Genomic DNA, 21,419 nt, shown 5'->3' with positions numbered 1-21,419 from the left:
TCACTCACCATCCTCTTTCCCGATTGCTGCAACTATCTCCTTTCTGGTCTCCCTGTTTCTGCCCTTGCCCTCTCATCCATTCTCAATACAGCCAGCAAAGGACCCTTCTATTAAAACAAAAGTCAGATCCAGTCCCTCCTCTGCTCAAAACCTTGCAATAGCTGCTCATATCACTGAGAATAAAAGCCTAAGTCCTTACTATGGTCCCATGGCCCCTCACCGCCGCCTCACCTCACCCCTCTTTCCTTGCTCTTGTTTCTTCCACAGGATTTACCATTTTCTAATATAGTTCATGATTTACCTAGGTGCTGTATGTATTATCTAGTATGTATTGCCTGTCTTTCCCCCACCCCCTGCAATGTAAACTCCAAAAGAGCAGCAAGCTTGATCTTTCTTCACTGATATAACCTAAGCACCAAGAACAGTGCCTGGTACTTAGTGGGTGTTCAATACTTGTTGAATAAATGAATGACTACACTATATAATCTCTCGTGCTGAAGACATGAAAGAAGAAATGAAGAGAAGGATAAATGGATGGCAAGAGGCAGAAGGGGGCGTTTTAAGGTCTAGGGCTGCAGAGAACATTTCCTGGTTCTGCCAGCTCTAACCGCTTGTCCCATGACCTGTCACTAGAAGTTCCTAGAAACCACAATGTTTAGAAAAAGCATTCTTTGGGGAAGTCAGCCCTGAGTACTGGACAGTAAGAAGGGGTTTGTGCCATAGTTCTGGGCTCGGATCCAAGGCTCACCTACGTCTATCATTTTACTGAAAGACACATTCTCTGATATGGGACATAGTCACTTGTTATCACCAGGTTCCAGGGACGGAAGGTAGGGAAGAAGCAGCTCTTTACTTCAGCTCCTCTAAGGGGTAGGGATAAAATTCTTCCTTGTCTCCTCGCTGGCCCCAGGCACTCTCTTGCTCCTGCCCCTTCCTCTTAAGGTAGATCAGAGCACAGGGCCCCAGGCACCATGGCTGGGCCCCAATGAGACCCCTTCTCCCACCCCAGGTGTGGGAATGAAGATAGAACAGGAGTGTGGGGTGCTGAACCCAGAGGCCAAGACAAGAGGCGACAAAGAGGGTCTGTACAAAGGACCATGACCTTTCCCAACTTCTATCCAGGTGAAGTGCACCCAACCCTCTTAAACAGACACCCTTTGTGTTTCTATTCCTGTAACCAATTTGCTGGATGTACTGGACTCAGTAAAGTTCAAGGAGAAAATTGTTTCATTCTTCTTCATACTGCCTTTCAAATAAGTTCTACCAAGTCATCCCTCCTTATAGGTAATGATGTACCTATTATTCAGGTAACAAAAACTGCAATCTCTTATTCAGTGGGACCAGCCTCAGGGTGGGAAACCTGCATGATGGGTGGGCTTCTTGGCCACTGCCCACCTTGCTCTTCCATCCATTGTCCTTCTCACGGCTGCCTCTGGCTTCCCCCACGATTGGGAAAGACGGAAGGGAGGGAGAGTTCCCTACCCGTTTTTCTTTCCCCCTTCTCCCTTTAGTGACACAATGGTAATTGGTGGGTGGAGAAGTTCAAATATAATTCTTTCAAGCCACACTTTTTTGAGTTCCTCAGTGATGTCCCCAGCGAACTCCAGGCTGCAGTTCTGAGCAACTGGCCAGCCCCTCATCCTACACTTGTCTGGGTGTGAGATAGTGAAGATTCCAGGGGACATATGTCAAGCTTGCTGAGAGTACTCTTAAACCCTTCAGTCAGCCTGAGGTGGGGTTAAACTCCTCTTCCCTCCCCTAAGCATTTTCACAATCCATGCTCTAAAGAAATCCCCACTCTAATAAATCTCACGTGATTTATCACCCAACCTCTCCTTATATAATTTCAGGGCAGCTGTTGGGCTGTCACAGCAGAAGTAGGCTTTGGCCGCCCCTTTTGCACATCCTGTGTAGACAGATGGTCCAGATCCTCAATTTGCAGAGACGATTGACATCTGTCGTTCTCAGCTTTGGAGCCTCAGTAATTGAAGTCTCATTTAGCCTCCTGTTGTAAAACCTTGCGTGCAGTACTGAGGATCAGCCAGCCACACTGTTATTTCATTTAATTCTTATAAACAGAGAGTAGATCAGTATTATTATCCTATTTTACAGAGGAGGAAATAACTTTCCCACATTCATTTCACCTCATAAGACCAAGGCCAGAAAAAGTTCTTTCTGCCCCTCCTCAAGTGCCTCTCCATAACGCCTCTCTCACTCTCTCTCTCTCTCTCTCTCTTTCTCTCTCTCTCTCTCTCTCTCTCTCTCTCTCTCTCTCTCTCTCTCTCTCTCTCTCTCTCACACACACACACACACACACACACACACGCATTCAGAGTTTAGGTCATGCCTAGATATTCTGATGCTCTGTCTCCCAAGTTCACTGCTAGTTCTTAGGGAATCAGGAATCTGAGAGACTCACAAGAACCTGCCTGTGATTTTAGGTCATCTGCAGGAGGGAGTGTAGGGGCCACTGCAAAACCTCACGTTTGTCATCTGCTGATGCCCTCGCGTGTGCCCTGCTCCATTTCTATTTTTTTTAATTTATTTTTTAAAATTTATTGGGGTGACAATTGTTAGTAAAATTACATAGATTTCAGGTGTACAATTCTGTATTACTTCATCTATAAATCCCATTGTGTGTTCACCACCCAGAGTCAGTTCTCCTTCCATCACCATATATTCGATCCCCCTTACCCTCATCTCCCACCCCCTACCCCCCCCACCCCCCTTACCCTCTGGCAACCACTAAACTATTGTCTGTGTCTATGAGTTTCTGTTTCTCATTTGTTTGTCTTGTTCTTTTGTTGGTTTTGGTTTATATACCGCATATCAGTGAAATCACATGGTTCTCTGCTTTTTCTGTCTGACTTGTTTCGCTCAGCATTACTCTCTCAAGATCCATCCATGTTGTCACAAATGTTCCTATATCATCTTTTCTTACTGCCGAATAGTATTCCATTGTGTATATATACCACAACTTCTTTATCCATTCATCTATCGAAGGACATTTTGGTTGTTTCCATGTCTTGGCCACCGTAAACAAAGCTGCAATGAACATTGGAGCACACGTGTCTTTATCTCTAAATCAGATTTTTTGGGTAGATACCCAGGAGAGGGATTGCTGGGTCATATGGCAATTTTATTCGTAATTTTTTGAGGAACCTCCACACTGCCTTCCATAACGGCTGCACCAGTCTGCATTCCCACCAACAGTGTATGAGGGTTCCTTTTTCTCCACAGCCTCTCCAACACTTGTTACTATTTGTCTTGTTGATGGTAGCCATTCTGACTGGGGTGAGGTGATATCTCATTGTGGTTTTTCCTGCTCCATTTCTAGAAGAGCAATCACACCTCTTCTTCCCTTTACCTTCCAAAGCTAATGCAAGCAACTCTCCTCAGTAGAACCTAATCCAGAACAATGCTGAGAGTTCTGGAGAATGTTTCCCAGGCTTTTAGCCCTGCAATAAAGAGAAGAACAGACAAAGGAATATGTTGCTACTGTTTTAACTGGTATGTATTTGATTGCTGATGAGGTTGAATGTTTTCTCTAGATTTGCTTACTATATTTTCCATTTTGTGGTAAAAGTGAAGCAGTTGTTGTTTTAACAAAGTTCCATTTTTGTAAGGGGAAAAAAGCCAATGTGAGTATAGATGTATGTTTTATATATACCTCAGGTGTCCCTATTGGAAACAACTTAGGCCAACTCCTCAAGGTGGTAAGAGGTGCCACTTACCTTGAGGCACGTCAAGGTAGTAAGAGGCACCGTGAAAACTGGTCACACTCAGCAGGAGGAGAATCACTGAGCCATTACTAGGAGCCAGTGCTGCACACACTATTGCATCCATTTTACAGGCACGCACAACAGGTCTAATATTTTTTAAGTACTACCTTGTGCTTTGTGCCCTAACAGTAGTCTGATTTCATCCAGGGCAGCTCTGCCCCTGAAGCCTGAGATTTGTTGCCTCAAGGAGAAAGACAGAGGGCTGGAGGGGTCCCAGTGAGAACAAAGGAGAACATCTGGTCTAGAGAGGTCTAGGTTAGGAAAGTCCCTACAGAAGGAAAAAAGGGGAATACCTACCCATATGACTTGGTGGAAAGTGGGAAGAAAAGGGGTGAAGGTGGTTCAGTCGGGAGTTGAGATGGCACCCCCACTACCCTGAGGTCAAAGCTCTGGGATGGGACATTGCATAAAAACCCCAACTATGTTTAGAGATGCCTAAAGCAGAAGCGGCCATGACCTGGCTTCCTAGGGTATCCAGGGGCCGTGTTCAACCTGCCTTCTGAGCAACAGATCAGAAATAGGGAAGGAATTAAATGTCTCCAGAAACTGGGGACTGTAATTAACCCTAAGGAAGGTAATATCCGGGAGCCTTATAAAGGACCTTGAATCCTGTGAATTCTGAATGCTGTGGGTGCCCATGGTAGACAAGTTACCAAAATGTTCATAATCCTTTACTCCCTCCCTGTATCCATGCCCTTCGCAATGAGATTCTGCAGCTCCTCCTATCAAGGGGTGAAGCCTACTTTCTATCCCTTGAATCTGGTCTGGTCTTGTGACTTGCTTTGGCCAAAAGAATGTGGATGTGGCAGATGTGACATTGTACCTTACAACTTCTACTTTCTCTCAAGGCTGCCCCTCTCCTGTGAACAAGCCCAGACTAGCCTCCTGGAGAATGAGAGACTGCATGGAGGGGAGCTCAGGTGGCCCAGGTGAAAGTCAGCCAACCCCAGTAGCTACGTAGCCAAACTGCCACTGATCTCAAGTGCATGAGCAATCAGTGGAAATGAGAAGAACCATGGAGCTGAGCCCAGATGAAATTATCAACCCACAGAATCACGAATTAAATGAACGGCTATTGTTTTAAGCCACTACCTTGTGAGGTGGTTTGTTACCCCGCAATAGCTGACCAATACAATGCCTGACCTAATAAAATACATTAAATTAGTTTGTAGTAAAACATGAGAAGAAAAGAAGTAGCTGGCAAAGGAATCCACGCAGATGAGCAGATGATTCAGAAGTTCCCCAGAAGGATGACATGAAGGGGCTGAGGGGCTGGTAGAATTTTCTAGGTCTGCGGTCAGTGCAAGAGGCCCTAATATATGGGTCTCCTTAACAGGAAAACAGTAAAGGGAGCAATGGGATTTAGCAGTAGTGCCAATGCAAGGCCCCAAAGGCCAGAGAGGACAGTCCACACCTCAGCAGACCCAGTGCAAAATGCACAGGAATCCAACCGCCTCATGGCAGACACCAGAGCCAGAGATAATACTCAGACCCGAGGCTGACGTCCTGCCCCGGAAAGAAACTTCAGCTACCTCTGCACCCAGGACCAATTGGCATAAGAAGGAGGGATAGAAGGACTGAAAGCTTGAGCTTTCTTTTTTTTTTTTCTGGAAAAAACTGAATTAACATGAAAAACAATGATAGCAGCACGTACAGTGCTCACTCCACCCCATACATGCAACCATATTTTTATTCTTGTTCTACAGGTAAAGAAACTGAGGCACAAAGTGCTCAAATGATTGTCATGATTGGGTAAAGCCAAGATTTGAACCCCGACAGCACAGCTAAAGAGGCTGTCAGAACGTGGAAGAGCCAAGGATTGCTTTCATTGGCTCAGAAACAGGCTCAGAGATGGCAAGTGATTTTGAAAGGCCACACGGCCAGGAAGAGGGAGACCCAATCCTTCATCCAAAGTCCAGCTGACTAGAGCTCACGCTATGACAGCCACGCTCGTCTCCCTCCCAGGGTGTCGAGGACAGCATCTGTGACAAGTGGTCACTAAAGTTTTGACAGAAATGATACAGGAACAACTGCCCAGGCACGAAAGCCGGAAACCCCTCCACCCTGTTCCTTCCTCTTGCGCCATCAGCTTTATCATGCTATAATGAAAACACTTCCCCAAGTAGTCTTGACCACGGTATTTCAGATTCCAACACTCATCAGACAGAAGAAAGGAGGCCAGTCTCAGGGACCACAGGAGGCGTCCTGTGCCTTTCGTCATGCCCAAGCCTGCCCACCCGGCCCACTCGCCTCCCTGCTCCCAGGTACTGGCACTGTTCCTTGTCCTCTCAGGTAAGTGGCGTCTGGGACGGAGCAGAGCCCACCGCTGGCTGGTCCCAGAGAAGGGTGCCAGGTGCTCTGGCATGCGTGGGGGTGGGGGGGGGCTCGACCCCAAGATGGAGTAGGAGGAGGGAGCTGAGAACTTTCCCGACGCCAGCAGAACACAGACCCAGTGTCCCAAGAGGCAGAACGTTTTGGGCAGCACAGTGAAGTGAAGCTCCCAGGCTCTGGGCTCGTGCCAGCTGGGTTTCAGCTCAGGCACTTATCAGGTGCCACAACTCTTCTACAAAGCGGGACCACTAATGCGACCTTTCTCTAGAAATGCTGTGAGTGTTAAATATAAAAATGGTGAGATTCAGCCCAGGGGTGGTGATGTAATTTTCAGGGCCCAGTGCAAAGTGAAAACACAGTCCTTTGTTCAAAAAGTATTAAGAATTTTAAGACAGCAGCAGCAAAGCATTAACGCAAGCACGGGCCCCTGGTGTACATATATACAGCAAATACCCAGGAGCCAACTCTGGCTCAGCCTGGGACAAAGTTGGGCTCAAATCTCACCACCAATTGCTTTAAGTGACTTCTCTCTGAGACTCAGTTTCCCCTCTCTGTAAAATGGGCTAATCATAGGACCTACCACGTGCCTTTGTTAGGAGGATGCATGCAAAGAGATAATACCTCTAAGTACAATTGACCTTTGAACAATGCAGGGGTTAGGTGCACCAATCCACCATGCAATCAAAATCCACACATACCTTTTGACGCTCCAAAAACTTAACTACTAACAGTCTACTTTTGACAAGAAGCCTTACTGATAAGCAGTCGATTAACACATATTTTGTATGCATATGTATTATACATTGTAGTCTTGCAATAAAGTCAGCTAAAGAAAATGTTATTAAAAAATCATAAGGAAGAGAAAATATATTTATAGTACTGTACGTATTTATTGAAAAAATCCACATATAAGTGGACCCGCTCAGTTCAAACCCGTGTTGTTCAGGGGTCAGCTGTACATGGCACAATATAAAGATTTAAAACTGTTGCCTATTATTATCATACCCATGTCTCTTCTAAGTCCGGATCAGACTGATTTAGCTCCAGAGTCTTGGGGCTCCTGGATATTGCTCAGCCTCTAACCCCAGCACCCTCTGGTCCACCAGCAAAATGCTTGATTCTCAGAGTGCTCATTCCATCTCCTACCCTTGTGGCCCTATGCCCCAGGCTCTACTGAGATGTAGATTCAGGTCCTCCAAGATGGTCACCCCCAGGAGGGTCCCTGGTGGGGCCAGATCTGGATGCTCTCTTGCTCACTGGCTATGACTTGAGGCACCACTTCACTTGGAGCTGTTTTCTTTGAATAACGATGGCTGATATGTCTAGCATTCACATCGTGCAGAGCCCTCCATCAACTATTGAAAGGATATTTCAATCTCACACCTGTAACTGTGGATTTGTCTATTTCTTCCTGCAGTTCTATTGGGGTTTGTTTCATCTACTTTGAAGTTCTGTTATTAGGTGCATAAATGCCTTATTGATGAATTTACTCCTTTATCATTATGAAGTGGCATTCTTTATACCTGGAGATATTCTCTGCTTTGAAATCTACTTTATCTTATATTTACATTCTTTTGATTTGTGTTAGAATGCTATACGTTTTTCTATCATTTTCCTTTTAACCTATTTGCACCGTTAATATTTAAAGTACATTTCTTATAGGCAAAAGATAGTTGGGTCTTAATTTTTTATCCAATCTGACAATCTCTAACTTTCACATAGGGTATTTAGACCATTTACATTTAAAGTGATTTTCTATATGATTAGATTTTAAACTATTACTCTCCTTTTCGTTCTTTGTTCCCATTTTCCTCTTTTCCTGTTTTCTTTTGGTATTTGAAAATTTTTATAATGCTATTTTATCTCCTTTATTGGTTTATTAACTATAGCTCTTTATTTTCATAGTTTAGCAGTTGTTTTAGGGTTTATAGTATACAGCTTTAATTCGTCACCGTCTACCTTTAAGCGATATCATACCATTTCACATAGACAGTCATGTGTCACTTAAGGACAAGGACGAGGAAATGCATCATTAGGCAAATTTGTCGTTGTGCAAAGGCTTAGGGGCCGTGATGAACAAAAGACGAAATTAAATCAAGCACAAGAGAACGTGGTGCAATCAAGAGACATGGTAAATGTGAGATGCATGAGGCTGCTGCCCATGTAACACGGCACAATGTTTTACAGCAAACTTTTATTTCATAAGCAGAAACAGGACACTCTAAAATAATGATTAAAAGTATAGTAAAATACATAGTAAAAGTATAGTAAAATTAAAAGTAAATACCTAAACCAGTAACATAGTCTTTTTCTTGTCATCATAAAGTACTATGTACTGTACATACCTGTACATGTTATATTTTTATACGACTGGCAGCACAGTGCGTTTGTTTACACCAACATCACACCAACATGTGAGGAATGTATTGTGCCATGACCTTACCACAGCTACGATGTCACCAGGTGATAGGAATTTTTTACCTTTGCTATAATCGTATGGGACCATCATAGTATATGTGGTCTATCATTGACCAAAACGTCGTTAGGTGATATATGACTGTGGCATAAGAACCTTGCAATGAATGGTATACTATTTCCCCAATCTCTGCCTTTAGTCTGTTGTTGTCTTGACTTTCCTCATAGCTTGGGTTATAAGCCTCACAATAGAATGGTGTTACTTTTAATTATTTTGGGGCCTTGCTTTTCAGATTTGTTAGGTGGGACCAGAGCACTTTTCTCTGGGTAGAGTGCCCTCTCCTGCATAGTCTACACAGTGCCCTGTCAATCATGAGGTTTTCCCGTTTAGCTGGTGGGAACAGGCGCTATTCTCAGCCCTGTGCTGAGTGATGGGCACTGTTCTATGCATGCATGCAAGGAAACTTCCTGAGGCCAGGGAAAGACCCATGTGAAAGGATTAGAGAGAACAGATCTGACTGGCTAAGACAATGATGTTGGCGGTGGGTGATACTGAACTTCTTGGAGTTAAGGACACTAAGGACCAAAGGCATCCCTAGGGTTGAATATGGGGTGTCACTTGGTCTCAACTGTAAGGCAGTTCTTAGCAGCTAACCGTATACTCTTAGCGGAAGACAAGCAGGAAGAGAATTTAGAATTCCACAATCCTTCCCCAGGTCCTCTTCGAAAGGAATGTTTGCTTCATCTCCCTACTCTCCACCTCACTCACAACTGAGAAACCCCAGGATATACTGCAAGCTTTATGTCATGGAGTGAGACCAACTTATTTCCATGGCCTGATGGAAGTACAAACCATGGGAAACTCAGGGCGCAAAGCTGATGACCTTGTGTGGAGCAGAACCCTAAGTCACCTGATCTGAGTTCAAATCCTGGCCATGACACCTACTGAATGCATGGTTCACCTCTCTGACCATTAATTTTCTCCTCTCCAAAATGGAGAGAGTAATAGCACCCACTCATCGCGTGCTGGTACCTGTGACGTTCATAATCGGGGTGTAGAAGAACCTGCATAGGCCGCCTCCACCCTCTTTCTCTGAGCCCAGTCTGAGGCCAGACTCAAAGTTCAACCTGTCTCCCAAATACACCCGCTTCACAACACATCAAGAAGTGCTGCTGAGGGAGTCACAGGAGGCCGGGAGGGTGTTTACATGTGATACCACAGCACATATACTTTGTGTGATACATTTGAGGGTTAAGAGAAGAGGCTCCAGAAAAGGCTTTAAGGGTTTGGACTGAGATTCCGTCATGTTCTCTTTGGGTGATGTATTGGTTTGCTAGGGCTGCCATAACAAAGTACCACAGGCTGCTGGCTTAGACAACAGAAGTTTATTTTCTCCCATTGCTGCAGGCTAGAAGTCTAAGATGAAGGGTTGATTTCGTCTGAGGCCTCTCTCCTTGGCTTGTAGACGACAGTCATGTGTTCATATGGCCTTCCCGAGTGTGTGTGCACGCACGCGCATGTGTCCTAATCTTCTATTCTTAAATGGACACCAGTTGTGTTGGATTAAGACCCACCCATGTGACCTCATTTTTAACTTAATTACTTATTTACAGATCTTATCTCCAAATGCAGTCGCATTCTGAGGTACCGGGGTTAGGACTTCAGCATATGAATTGCAGGAGTGGGGTGTACCGTTCAGCCCATAAATGGTGATCCTGGAAAAGTCACCTAACCTTTCTGTGCATTCAGTGTCTTCTGTTCTAAAGGGAGGATAACGCTGCCCACCTCATGGGAGCGTTGGGAGGCGTACATGCCGTAATACTAGATGCATCCCCTGGCACATGGTGAGCCTAAGTTCTCCATTCAGTAGCTCTCTGGGTTATCTCCAGCCAGCAGCTCCGCTTTTACTTCTGTTTCCAACACCCCCGGAGTGTCCTGAAGAATTTGTTTTTGGCCAGCTAAGGACTAGTGTGTGTCAAACTTGCCTCTTAGGGCTCCAAGTCCTTCCTGCCCAGTGCAAGGACTTTCTCCCTCTGTTGTAGGAGCCTGTGAGTTGAGCAACGGCAATGAGTGGCAGGTGCTGCAACCCGAGGGTCCCATGCTGGTGGCAGAAGGTGAGACACTCTTACTGAGGTGTACGGTGATCGGCTCCTGCATCGATGCCGTGATGAAATGGATCAAGGTGAGCAGTCAAGAACAGCGGGAAATTTATAACTTCAAACATGGCTTCTTTCCTGGGGTGATGCCCATGATCCAGCAGACACTGGAGCCACGTAATTGCGACTATTCCATCTACATCCACAATGTCACCAAGGAGCAGGCAGGAATGTACCACTGTGTGGGGCCTGATGGCTTGAGTGAGCACTCCAAAATGCAGCTGGATGAGGGTACCTCAGTGCTTGTGAAGGGTGAGTATTGGGCCCTGCAGGTCATAACATTTTGCTCTGATCTAGCTCCCTACATCAGTCACCTTTATCTACAATCATGCTGTACACACAAAATCTCAGTGACACACAAAAATTAACATATCTCACTCACACATATAGGCAGCTGGGGTGGTTCTATTCCACACATCTCATTCCAGGGCCCAGACTGGCCAGAGTATATTTTTCTCATGGAGATGGCAGAAGCATAAGAGGGCAAGTCCCAACGCCCCCAGCACTTTTCAAGCTTCGTCTCCCGTATCTGCTAACAGTACATTGGCTAAAGCAAGTCACATGACTCAGCTCCAAGTCAAGAGACAAGGAAGTATCCCTACCACCATGAGGCCACGGCAGGAGTATGGATGTACTAGGGCTGATCATTTAATCTACTACACTCCCCAAGGAATCAGTCACGATATTTTTAAGTTCACCAATGATGACCTGGATACCTAAACCCTGGGTCTGTCATTCAACAGAAGTGTGTTCTTGAGTCAGTCACTTCAGCTCTATATATTTCAAGCGCTTGACTTGTAAACTCCGCAACAGGATTCCTACTTCAAGAATCATTCAGCTGATAAATGGGAAGCAGAGATGTTTATGAAAACACTCTGTAAGTTGCTGACGTGGAGAGGATCTGTGTATGGTGGGGGTTCATTTTAACTTGATATAAGCATTTCAGGAAGACTCCTCTGACTCCTTCCAAGCTGTGACAGGTGCCTTCTCTTGGTCCTGCAGTTCTCTGGGTTTCCAACCTCAGGGTGATGTTCTGGACCACCTCCACCACCAGCCTGAGACCTTCTTCAGGGCAGGATATTTGTGTGTCTTTCTGAGTTTCATTTTCCCCAGTTCTGACATCAGCACATAGTTGATGTTGAGAACTTTCTCATGGAGTGACTCAACTACTGAGTAATGAGGGAATGTGGGAGGCAGTAGTTGAGCAAAAAAAAATCAGAGAAGGGGGAGGAAATCAAATCAAATGAGGGAGAAAATTAGTGGATAATGGAAGAAGAGGGGGAACACACAGTGATCTCTCTTTGTTTTCAGGAGCTGGGGACCTAGAGCCAAACCTCTGGATTATCCAGCCTCAGGAGGTCGTGTTGGCAACCACTGGAGACACTGTCTTCCTGAACTGCACAGTGCTTGGATACGGTCCTTCTGGACCCATCAGGTGGTTTCTGGGAACTGGTGTGAGCCGGGAGGCCATTTACAACTTTGAAGGCATCTCCCAGCCCAATGTGACAGCGGTCCGGGCCTCCAACAGCGATTTCAGCATTCTTCTGCAAGGCGTCTCCACGGAGTATGCAGGCACCTACTACTGTGTGAAGTTTCAGAGGAAACTGAACAGGCAATACCTGTCTGGACAGGGCACGATGCTGAGAGTGGAAGGTAAGACAGGTGGTCTAGGAGCTACTGGGGGAGAGAGGGAGTTGGTCCACAAGGAACTTTTCACCATGTCCCATACAAGCCAGCTCTTCTCAGCCTCCATGGCTTTACATAGCTGTTCCCTCTGCCTGGAATGCTTTCTCCTTTTCTATGGAGAACTCCTATTCATCCTTCAAGACCCACCATAAATAGCCTCTCCTCTATAAAACCTTCTCCTTCTACCAGGCACAGCTCCTTTCTCCTCATTCTGGGTGCCACATAACTTTGTATAGACTGTTAATAATTTAACAAACATCTATTACATGCCTGTTGACTGTTCTGCATTGTATTTGGTGCTACAGATAATACAATGAATCAGACACTGTTCCTACCGCAGAGATACTCAAGCAGTACTAACTAGTCCTTCATAGTTATAGGGCTTGAGTTCTAGCCCTCCTCTCAAATAGAAACTGACAGACTCAACTTGATGACTCCAGCTCCAGCACAAGGGTTCAGGAAGTGGTGGGACAGAAAGAAAGAGGAAATATAAGACCACCTCTCTCCCTTGCAGCAAAGCCCACTTCTCCCCAAGAGATACAAATCATTGATGAACCTGCAGCCAGCACATTTCCATCAGGTGAGTGTACCTACCTTCAGTAGAGTTAACCAATCCCCGCGAGCCAGGGGGGGACGGGGTCAAAGACGGCTTGGCCATGAGAAGGGAGTGGTCCCAGATTTCAAGGGTCCATGTGCCATGAAGAAAGTTTCCAGGACTCCATCTCAACTGCAGAACCTGGAAACCCAGAGAACCATGTTATAGCTCAGAGAAAAGATTGCCTAACAGCCGGGGCTAACTGTTCAGTGGGCGGGCTTGCTGGAGAGAGCGTGAGCTCCCCATGATTCCTTGCAAGGATACACTGTGAAACTGTGCATAACGGTGCTGAAGAACATGGCTGGGTAGCCAGGCTTCCTGGATTGAGCCCCTTTGTAGCTGTGAGATTGTGGGCAGGTTGCCTCACTCCTTGAATCTCTGGTGTCCTGCTCTGTGAACTAGGGGAGAGGGGGGTAAGAATCAGAGAGCCTCCTTCACAGGGTTGTGTGCATATCAGATGAGTCACACATGCCGCGAATCCCGCACTACACCTGTCCCACCACCTGTTAGCACTCAGGGGTACTCAGTAACTGGGGGGGCCTGGGGATAGAGGTGGCCAGGCTAGCCTCCTGATGCTCAGCCATATACCTGCTATTTTGGGAGCCAGACCACCTGGGCCCATCACTTCTTTGACACATGTGGCCCTAAGCAAATCCCTTCTCCACTCTAGGTCTGCCTCCTCATCTATATAAATTGAATTGCTATCCTACCTTGCAAGGTTAGTTTGAGGATTATACCGTGTTTCACGGAAAATAAGACTGGGTCTTATCTTAATTTTTGCTCCAAAAGATGCATTAAGGCTTATGTTCAGGGGATGTCTTATACGAGCATCCTGAAAAATCATGCTAGGCCTTATTTTCTGGTTAGGTCTTATTTTTGGGGAAACACGGTATTAGGCAATGAGGAAGTGCTTAGCTCAGGACCTGGGGCAGAGGAGCAGAGAAGCCAATAAAGGAAAGCAGTTTTCTATCATAGCAGGTCCTTGAATAATGTTGTTTTCATCATTTCATTATAATATTGATGAGATGCCATAGGAATTTAACTCTTGTGGATATCAATTAGCCTATGGTAAAGTTCATTTTGTTATATGTATTATATGTTTCACTTAAAGTTGCAGAATCTCAACAACGTTAAGTGAGGACTTACTGTATTGTCAAAGGTCAGGGATTCTATCAAGATAATTAAAGGTACAGGTAAGAGATTGAGCAAAGCTTTTTCGGGCCTGGGACAAAGGGAGGGGAGGACTATGAGTTCCTCTTCCCGTGTAGAAAGGATGTGGCCCCAGATGTTATAGGACAGCTGAGACCAACCTCATTCACAGGGGTCTGTTGAGGGCTCACCTGGGGTCCTAACTGAGCTCTTCTTTGTATTCCCCAGGCCTCCTGTCTGTGCCCACAATTGTGGTCCTGGGGCTGAAGACAGTGACCTTGGCTGCACTCCTGATGGCTCTGGCTGCCTGCTGGAGAAGGGCTAGGCAAGACGATATCAAAACCCAACACCCAGCAGAGCTGTATTTAACTTAATGTGGGGCATGGGGTACAAGTGAGGGGTTAATCCCAGAGTGGTTCTCTGAGTCAGAGAGGGGCCAGGGCTCCCCAACCACTTCTCTGCCTCTAATCCCAGCCTCCAGATACCACCACCAGCTGCCCTCCACCCCCAGGCCTCATGGCAAACTCCAGGATCCCTACACCTGGTTTCAGATCAGCTGGTGAAATACACACACTCGGCACTGGGCTCCCATCTGTTGTGCCTTCCTCTCTCTTCTCAGCCTGTTCAAGCCCTCCTTGTCCTTCAAAACCTTACCCAGGTGTCGTGAGTGCCTGTAAGAGCAGTCACATTTCAGCCTCTTCCTGAAAGTCAAGGGACATTAAGCCCTCGGCAGGGCCCTACATCCCTATGTGGGACTCGTGATGCGAGTAGGGAACAAAGTCCTGACACACAGGTTCAGGTAGAGTGAGTAACACAGCTTTATTTGGGAGACAATGTCCCTCCAGAGGCCAATGTTCTGGTAAGCACGGAAGGTTATACAGGATAGAATAGACTTTAATAACAAACCAAGTCGCAGAGTCAATCGAGGTAGAGAAGGTCCCTGGTCTGGGAGAGGCGACCAGGCCCACAGCGAGTCTGAGGCAAGCTGGTCTTGCAAGGAAGAACTTCGGAGAGTCCCAGAATACTGCAACTTGCACCTCACAGAGGGCCCTGTCGGATCGGCCAGACGAATGAACATCCCTGAGGATCATTCCGGAGTGTTTCGCTCAGAGCCTGGCAGAGGGTCTTAGCCAGAGCGCCCCCTCGGATCATTCATGGCGTTGCTCTGGAATTCTGCTTTTATCCCCTTTTCCTTGGACTTGTTTACTTCTTGGGTGATAACCAGAAGTTGTTTGCCAGGAATTGTTTTGGTGAACGTGTTTACCACTCAATTTTGTTACGCTCAGTTTCACACATAAATATAAACATGTTTACTTTCATGTGTATGTTTTACACATAAATATGTTTACTTTCACTTTATTCTTATCAGTCTCTCACACCTACTAGTAAACAACTAGTAAACAAGCCTCAATCCAATAACAACCTTGTTTATAGTATATTTCATATGCTCTATACACCAGGTCTCCCCTCAAGGCCCTTGCTCCTGCTGCAATGTCTGCTGCTGCCCTCCCCCTTCCTACTCTTCACGTTTTCTCAACCTTCAAGATCCAACTCAAAAGGTGTCCCTGAGGGTCTCTGTGCTCTCCCAGCCACACTGCCTGTGCCCCTCCATTTACATCCTTTTCTTCCCTTTCCTGCCTTTTTTCCTTCCCCACTGTGGCTGGCTGGGGTAGCTTTAACAGTTGAAATTCATTCAGTTTGGGCAACTTTAACAAAACTCTTAAATAACAGTGGCTTAAACCAGAACAAAGTTGGTTTCTCTCATAATAGCCAAGCATAAGCAGGTGATGCACAACAGCAGGACCCAGGATTCCTTGATCTTGTTGCTCCACATCCCAGGTCGCAAGACCAGAGAAGAAGACAGTGAACGTGAGCATGACCCTCGCCTTCAACTGCGCTGCTAGAACCTTGTCCATATCACCTGTAATTGGCCGAGTGTGTCACATGGTTACACCTAGCTGCAAGGATGGCTGGGAAATGTAGTCTTTATTTTGGCAGCACGGTCCCCAGCTGAAAATTTTCACTACAGAACAGAGGGTAAATATTAGTAGATAATGTAACCAGTAATTTCCATCTCGGTGGCATAGAGACAGCCTCTTACTTGCTTTGTGAGATACCTGAGTTCCATTCCCAGCTGAAACGGCACTGCTTTGTGCCACCACCTCCACTAGGGCAGCATAATGGAAGGCAGTCATTCTGAAGAAGAGATTTTGTCCCCCAGGGACATCTGGCAATGTCGAGAGACATTTATGGTTGTCACTACTTGGCCCGGGAGAGGGGTTGCTATTGCCATCTATTGGGTAGATGACAAAAGTGCTGCTAAATACCCTAAAACGCACAGGACAACCCCACACAGAGTTGTCTGGCTCTAAGTATTAGCAGTGCCATGGTTGAGAAACCCTGGTGTAAGGGGAAGCGTCCATTTCCTAGAGTCAGACACGCCTAACTTCTAATCCTGAAGCCCCCACTCCCTCCCTGTGTGCCCTTAGAATGGGGAGAATAACAACCTGGACTTTTCTGCAGTGTACCAGAACCGATTCAATTCAACATTTGCTGAGAGCTTACTATGTGTTGTGTGCACTGTGTACACTCAGGACATGTGAACCCCCCTCTCTCTTTCCATGCAACATTTATTAGCACTTACTATGTGGGGAAGTGGAGTAGTCTGGATGTTTTCCATCACAACAACAGGAAAACAGGTTGAACAAGCCTAAGACAATAAGGACATTAATACAACTGAATAAATCATTGAATTGCCAGACATCAGAAAGCACAGATATGCTGGGTGGAATAACATCTCCCCATACATACACCTCCAAAGATACCCATATCCTAATTCCTGGAATCTGTGAATGTTACCTTATATGGCAAAAAAGGACTTTGCAGATGTGATTAAGCACCTTGAGAGGGAGAGGTTACCCTGGATTATCCAGGTAGGCCCTGAATACAATCACAAATTGGGAGAGACAGAAGGAGATTTGATACAGAACAAGAGAAGGAAGCAATGTGACCGCAAAGGCAGAGATGGGAGCCACAAGCTAAAGAATGCCAGCAGTCATCAGAAACTGGAAGAAGCAAGGAACAGATTCTCCCTGGCGCCTCTGGAGGGAGTACGGCCTGCTGACACCTTGATTTCAGCCCAGTGATACTGATTTCAGGCTTCTGGCTTCTAGAACTACAAGAGAATAACCTTTGTTGTTTTAAGTCACCAAGTTTGCCGTCATTTGTTACAGCAGCCACAGGAAGCTAACAGCAGAGAGGCATGGAACGGGGCCTGCGAAATAACTAGAGGTGGTTTCCTGCTCTGCCCTCAGCTTGCAGGGCCCTGCCACCTGCCTGATCTCATGTCCCATCACCAGGCCCTAAAACAACTCTACTCTGGCATCCACCTGGGCCTTGGTCGTACCATGGTCCCTAATTCATCCAAGTCTCTGCTAAACTCTTTCTTTTAAGGGGCTTCACCAACCACTGTGTCCACCATGATATCACTCTCATTTCCCTTATGCAGCTTAAGTTTACTTCACAGCACTTACTGTTACCCGAAATAAGTGTGTGTGTGTGTGTGTGTGTGTGTGTGTGTGTGTGTGTTTTCTTGATGATTGTTAGTTGTCCCCACTAGAATTGGAGCTTACTGCTTACTGAGGGCAGGAATCTAACCATTCATTCCATCATAAAAAGTGGTTGAAGGCTGACAATATGCCAGGCACTAATCAGTGTACTGATGAGACAGTTTAGTTAGGTAGACAGGGAGGTCCCTGGTGGAGTAAACAAAGACAGCCATATCCTGAAACTCCAGGTTCCGAAATGGCTCATTCACTCCAGGACCATATGTAATGGTGACTTGAGGTTAATAAGTTATCTCATAAATCCCTTTTGCCCAGACAAATGGAGCAGATCTGATAGATGGGAATGGGTTATTTCATTAATCCTGTCAGGATGGGCAAACAGAACAAACCTGATAAATGAATTCTATTAGAAGGCGCCAGCTTCCTTCTCCAAGCAGGCAAGGGAAGATATAAAAATAAGAGCTTTTGCTTTAGACAGTGGGCACCCCAGTCGGGGATCCCCTCTCGTTCAAGAGCTGCGACCCTTTACTTTTAATAAACTATCCTGTTTTGCAATTCCTCTCCTCTCCCTGGTCGGCGCTTCCATTCTTCAGCTTCACAAGACCAGGTTCCCAGCACTCAGAAATATCTCACCTCACTGAGAATAAAACGGAGAAGTCAGCTCTCTCAGAGCTTCCGTCCTACTGGGGGAAGATAAACAAAGAGCAAATGAACATAGGTAAGTAATATGTCACCTGGTAATAAGGGCAAGAGAATAATAAGGCAGAGTGGGGGCAAAGAAGGTGTCAGAACTAGCTGGAGGTGAGGTGGTCAGATGAGGGTGGTCAAATGAGGTGTCACTGATAAAGTGACATTCGACCTGAGACCCCAAGGGAGTGAGGGAGAGGATCTGGCAGATACGTGGGGAAAGAGCTTAACATGAGCACAGGGAACAGCAAGTTCAAAAGCCGTGAGGCAAGAGTATGCTTGACATTGCAAAGAAACTGCAAGTGCTAAGCAGAATGCTTGGCACATGTAAATCCCCATAAGTATCTGAGGGGACATACAGGGTAGAGGTGAAGTTCATGGTCTCGGGTATCTGACTGCAAGGTCAAATACCAGTTCTCCCACTCGTCTCTCAGTGAGTTTGTTTCTCCCAGTGTGCCTTGGGTTTCCTTATCTATAAACTGGCAATAACATTCATTAGTACCTCCCTCTGAGATGGCATTGAGGCTAAAATGCGTTAGTGCATTAAAGCATTTACCATGCCCGGCACTTGGGAAGCATTAAATAAGTGTTATTAGGTGTTGACAGCATAAACTGCCCTCACCATGTCAGGAAACGTGGCAGCTCACAGTGCCTGGGTCCCTCATCTTGCAGCTACAGCCACTAGAGGGCCCTGAGTCTCATCACATTCTATTGAGAAATCTTAGGGAAAGACATTGATGTGATTTATAGGTACATTGGGGGGGTCCCCAAAAGAGATGGAGAGAATGCTGGCAAATAAAACAGATGGTGGCCAATTCAGGTCGCTTGGGCACTTGGGGAAAACCTGCTCTTGACAAATTGAAAGAGTGGAGAATGAACTGGAGTCAAAGTTCTTCAATCCTGCCACTCCCCTAGTTTGGGTCCTGGGGCCCTATACAGGCAAGATGGCCAGCCAGACAGAGAGGGCCGACCACCAGCCTGCAGAAGCTCCTAGCAGGGGCCCCCAGGCTGCTTTTAGCTCACTGGGCTTGTGCCTTGGGATCCAAACTGCAGGAGGTCAGTGGCTATAATCCAGGCCTCCCTGAATTAGAGCATCTGTTTCTCTCCCTCCTCTTTTTCTGTCTTCTCCTTTTCTGCTGCTCTTCTTTATCTGTCGCCTTCCCCTCCTGTGATTCTTTCTCCTCTCCTTCCCATCAAGGGCCCCCCACTTCCTCCTGCAGATAAGGCCTAGAGCCGAAGGAAGAGTGGGGGACAGACTCCACTCAATAGAGGCAGGGGGCAGGGACTGGGTGATTTCGCAACAGAAAGGAGAGTCTCAAACCACAAAGGTTGTCCTCCCATCTGACCTACCTGTAAACCTATTTATAAAAACTTGAACCTAGACACTAATTCATTTGACATTGACATATAAACTTAAAGTATCTGTTGCCCAGATTTAATATACACCAAATTTCCCAGGAATGTAACTACTATGTTAATTGAGGAAAGACCAAAGTTTATATTGTTCATATTGTTAAGAGGCTTTTTTTTTACCTTTTGAGAAATTATGTCACCCACAGCAACACATTTACAGTATTTTAATCACTCATAAAACAGCCCTGTACATAGAGGCAAGCATCTAATTGCTTCATTTTGTCTTGTATTATACTTACACCTGAGGATTGAAGTACAGATCATTTTATTTCAGATTATTTTCCCTTTATTTCTCTAGTTAGGGCATGATCTTGATTTTTTCAATAAGCGTAGGTTAGTTTTATTATCTCTGAATTCCATGTAAAGTAGTAACAGGGTGATACAAAATGTTTGTCATGAAAAAGGGGGTGTGAGTCTGAGAGAGCTGTGAACACTGGGCTGGCTTACCTCCCACCTACCACCTGGCTCAAATGTAGGCCCTGAAGCCCAGAGAGGGCAAGAGACCATCTCATGTCACCCAGCTTGTCCAGGGAGAGCCCAGCCCATGACCACAATGAAAACCGAAGAGAGTGGCTTTGCAGCCACGTCACTTGTGGACAGCGCATTTGCAGATCTGAGTGCCCGGGCCATTTAGCCTCAACACAAAGGCATCTGCTTTATGGGAAATGAAAAATTTTATTTATTGAAATTAGGTCACATCCCACAGTCAGCTCAGCACTTCTCAGGTACCTGCCGTGCATCCTTGTTCTCAGATTCTGACCTCTGTATTTCTCACCTGGATGTTCAGATATTCAAGGTTTCATTCACTCGATCCTTCATTAATTCAGCAAAGAGCCAGTAAGTAGCTATTTAATGCCAGTGACTGCAGGTCAGAGGAGACAAAAGGACAGCTATCATTTGCTGAGGGCTTACTAAGTGTGAAACATTGCTCTTGGCACTTCGCATTGAATCCTCACAAATCCCTCTGAGGTAGGTACTGTGAGGAACTCCATTTTACACATCCGGAAACTGAAGTTTAGAGAGATCATTTGCCCAAGATCATATACGCAGTAATAGCTGGGCTTCAACCCCAACTTGTCTGAGTCCAGAGCCTGTGCTCTTAAGCAATATTGTGCTGGAGACAGCCACAGGCCCTGCTGTCACAGGGATTATGGCCCTTGGGGAAGGGGAGCATTTAACGTGGAGCCACAGAGCACACACAGGGGACTGTCTGTTGGAGCCTGGGAGCGTAGAAAGGCCTCCTTGAGGAGGAGACACTTAAACTGATACTGGAATGAAAGCTGCCAAAGGGCAAAGGAAGAGAAGCAAATCCCAGGCAGGGTGGCAAGAAGCAAGAAGGCGAAGAAGCTGAGGCCCTAAAATACAGGCTTGTATCTGAAAAGATATCCTTGGAGGCCTGAAGAAAGCGAGGGAGCACCTTGGCCACCCGTAAGGGAAAGCTCCGGACAAAGGGAGCGGCAAAGGCAAAGACTGATGCAAATGCGTGTGTGGCACATTCGAGGAACAGCAAGAAGGGCCGCGTGCGGGGAGCAGAGGAAGCAAGTGAGAAGCCTAGGAGGTGAGGTGGAGGGGTTGGCGCATATTACATGGGTTCTGCAGGCCCTGAGACTCTCGCAGAATGAGATGGGGAGACACGGA

General features: G+C 46.2%; 1 protein-coding gene across 2 annotated transcripts; it reads left to right on the top strand.

The window, feature by feature from the left end:
• The first annotated feature begins 5,864 nt into the window (after nt 1-5,864).
• Nucleotides 5,865-15,434, top strand: SIRPB2 (signal regulatory protein beta 2). Of its 2 annotated transcripts, none has more exons than XM_074317702.2 (5): nt 5,865-6,046; nt 10,572-10,937; nt 11,997-12,338; nt 12,886-12,951; nt 14,344-15,434. In XM_074317702.2, exons 1-5 carry the CDS (start codon nt 5,887-5,889, stop codon nt 14,487-14,489), a joined length of 1,080 nt encoding a protein of 359 aa, XP_074173803.1. In that variant the 5' UTR covers nt 5,865-5,886; the 3' UTR covers nt 14,490-15,434. The 2 variants fall into 2 exon arrangements, with proteins under 2 accessions (XP_074173803.1, XP_019610734.2); XM_019755175.3 differs by having other exon boundaries at nt 5,883-6,074.
• Nucleotides 15,435-21,419: the final 5,985 nt, after the last annotated feature.

The sequence above is a fragment of the Rhinolophus sinicus genome, chromosome 13 (assembly GCF_057876585.1).
Source record: "Rhinolophus sinicus isolate RSI-liver-muscle chromosome 13, RSI-T2T, whole genome shotgun sequence".
Taxonomy (NCBI): domain Eukaryota; kingdom Metazoa; phylum Chordata; class Mammalia; order Chiroptera; family Rhinolophidae; genus Rhinolophus; species Rhinolophus sinicus.
This window is presented reverse-complemented; position numbering and strand designations above follow the sequence as displayed.

What these genes read in the sequence shown, in the direction of transcription:
- SIRPB2 (XM_074317702.2), top strand. Translation starts at nt 5,887, where the DNA reads ATGAAAACACTTCCCCAAGTAGTCTTGACCACGGTATTTCAGATTCCA. An exon ending in CACGATGCTGAGAGTGGAAG is followed by an intron (nt 12,339 to 12,885) that starts GTAAGACAGGTG and finishes TCTCCCTTGCAG; the next exon opens with CAAAGCCCACTTCTCCCCAA. An exon ending in AGCCAGCACATTTCCATCAG is followed by an intron (nt 12,952 to 14,343) that starts GTGAGTGTACCT and finishes TGTATTCCCCAG; the next exon opens with GCCTCCTGTCTGTGCCCACA.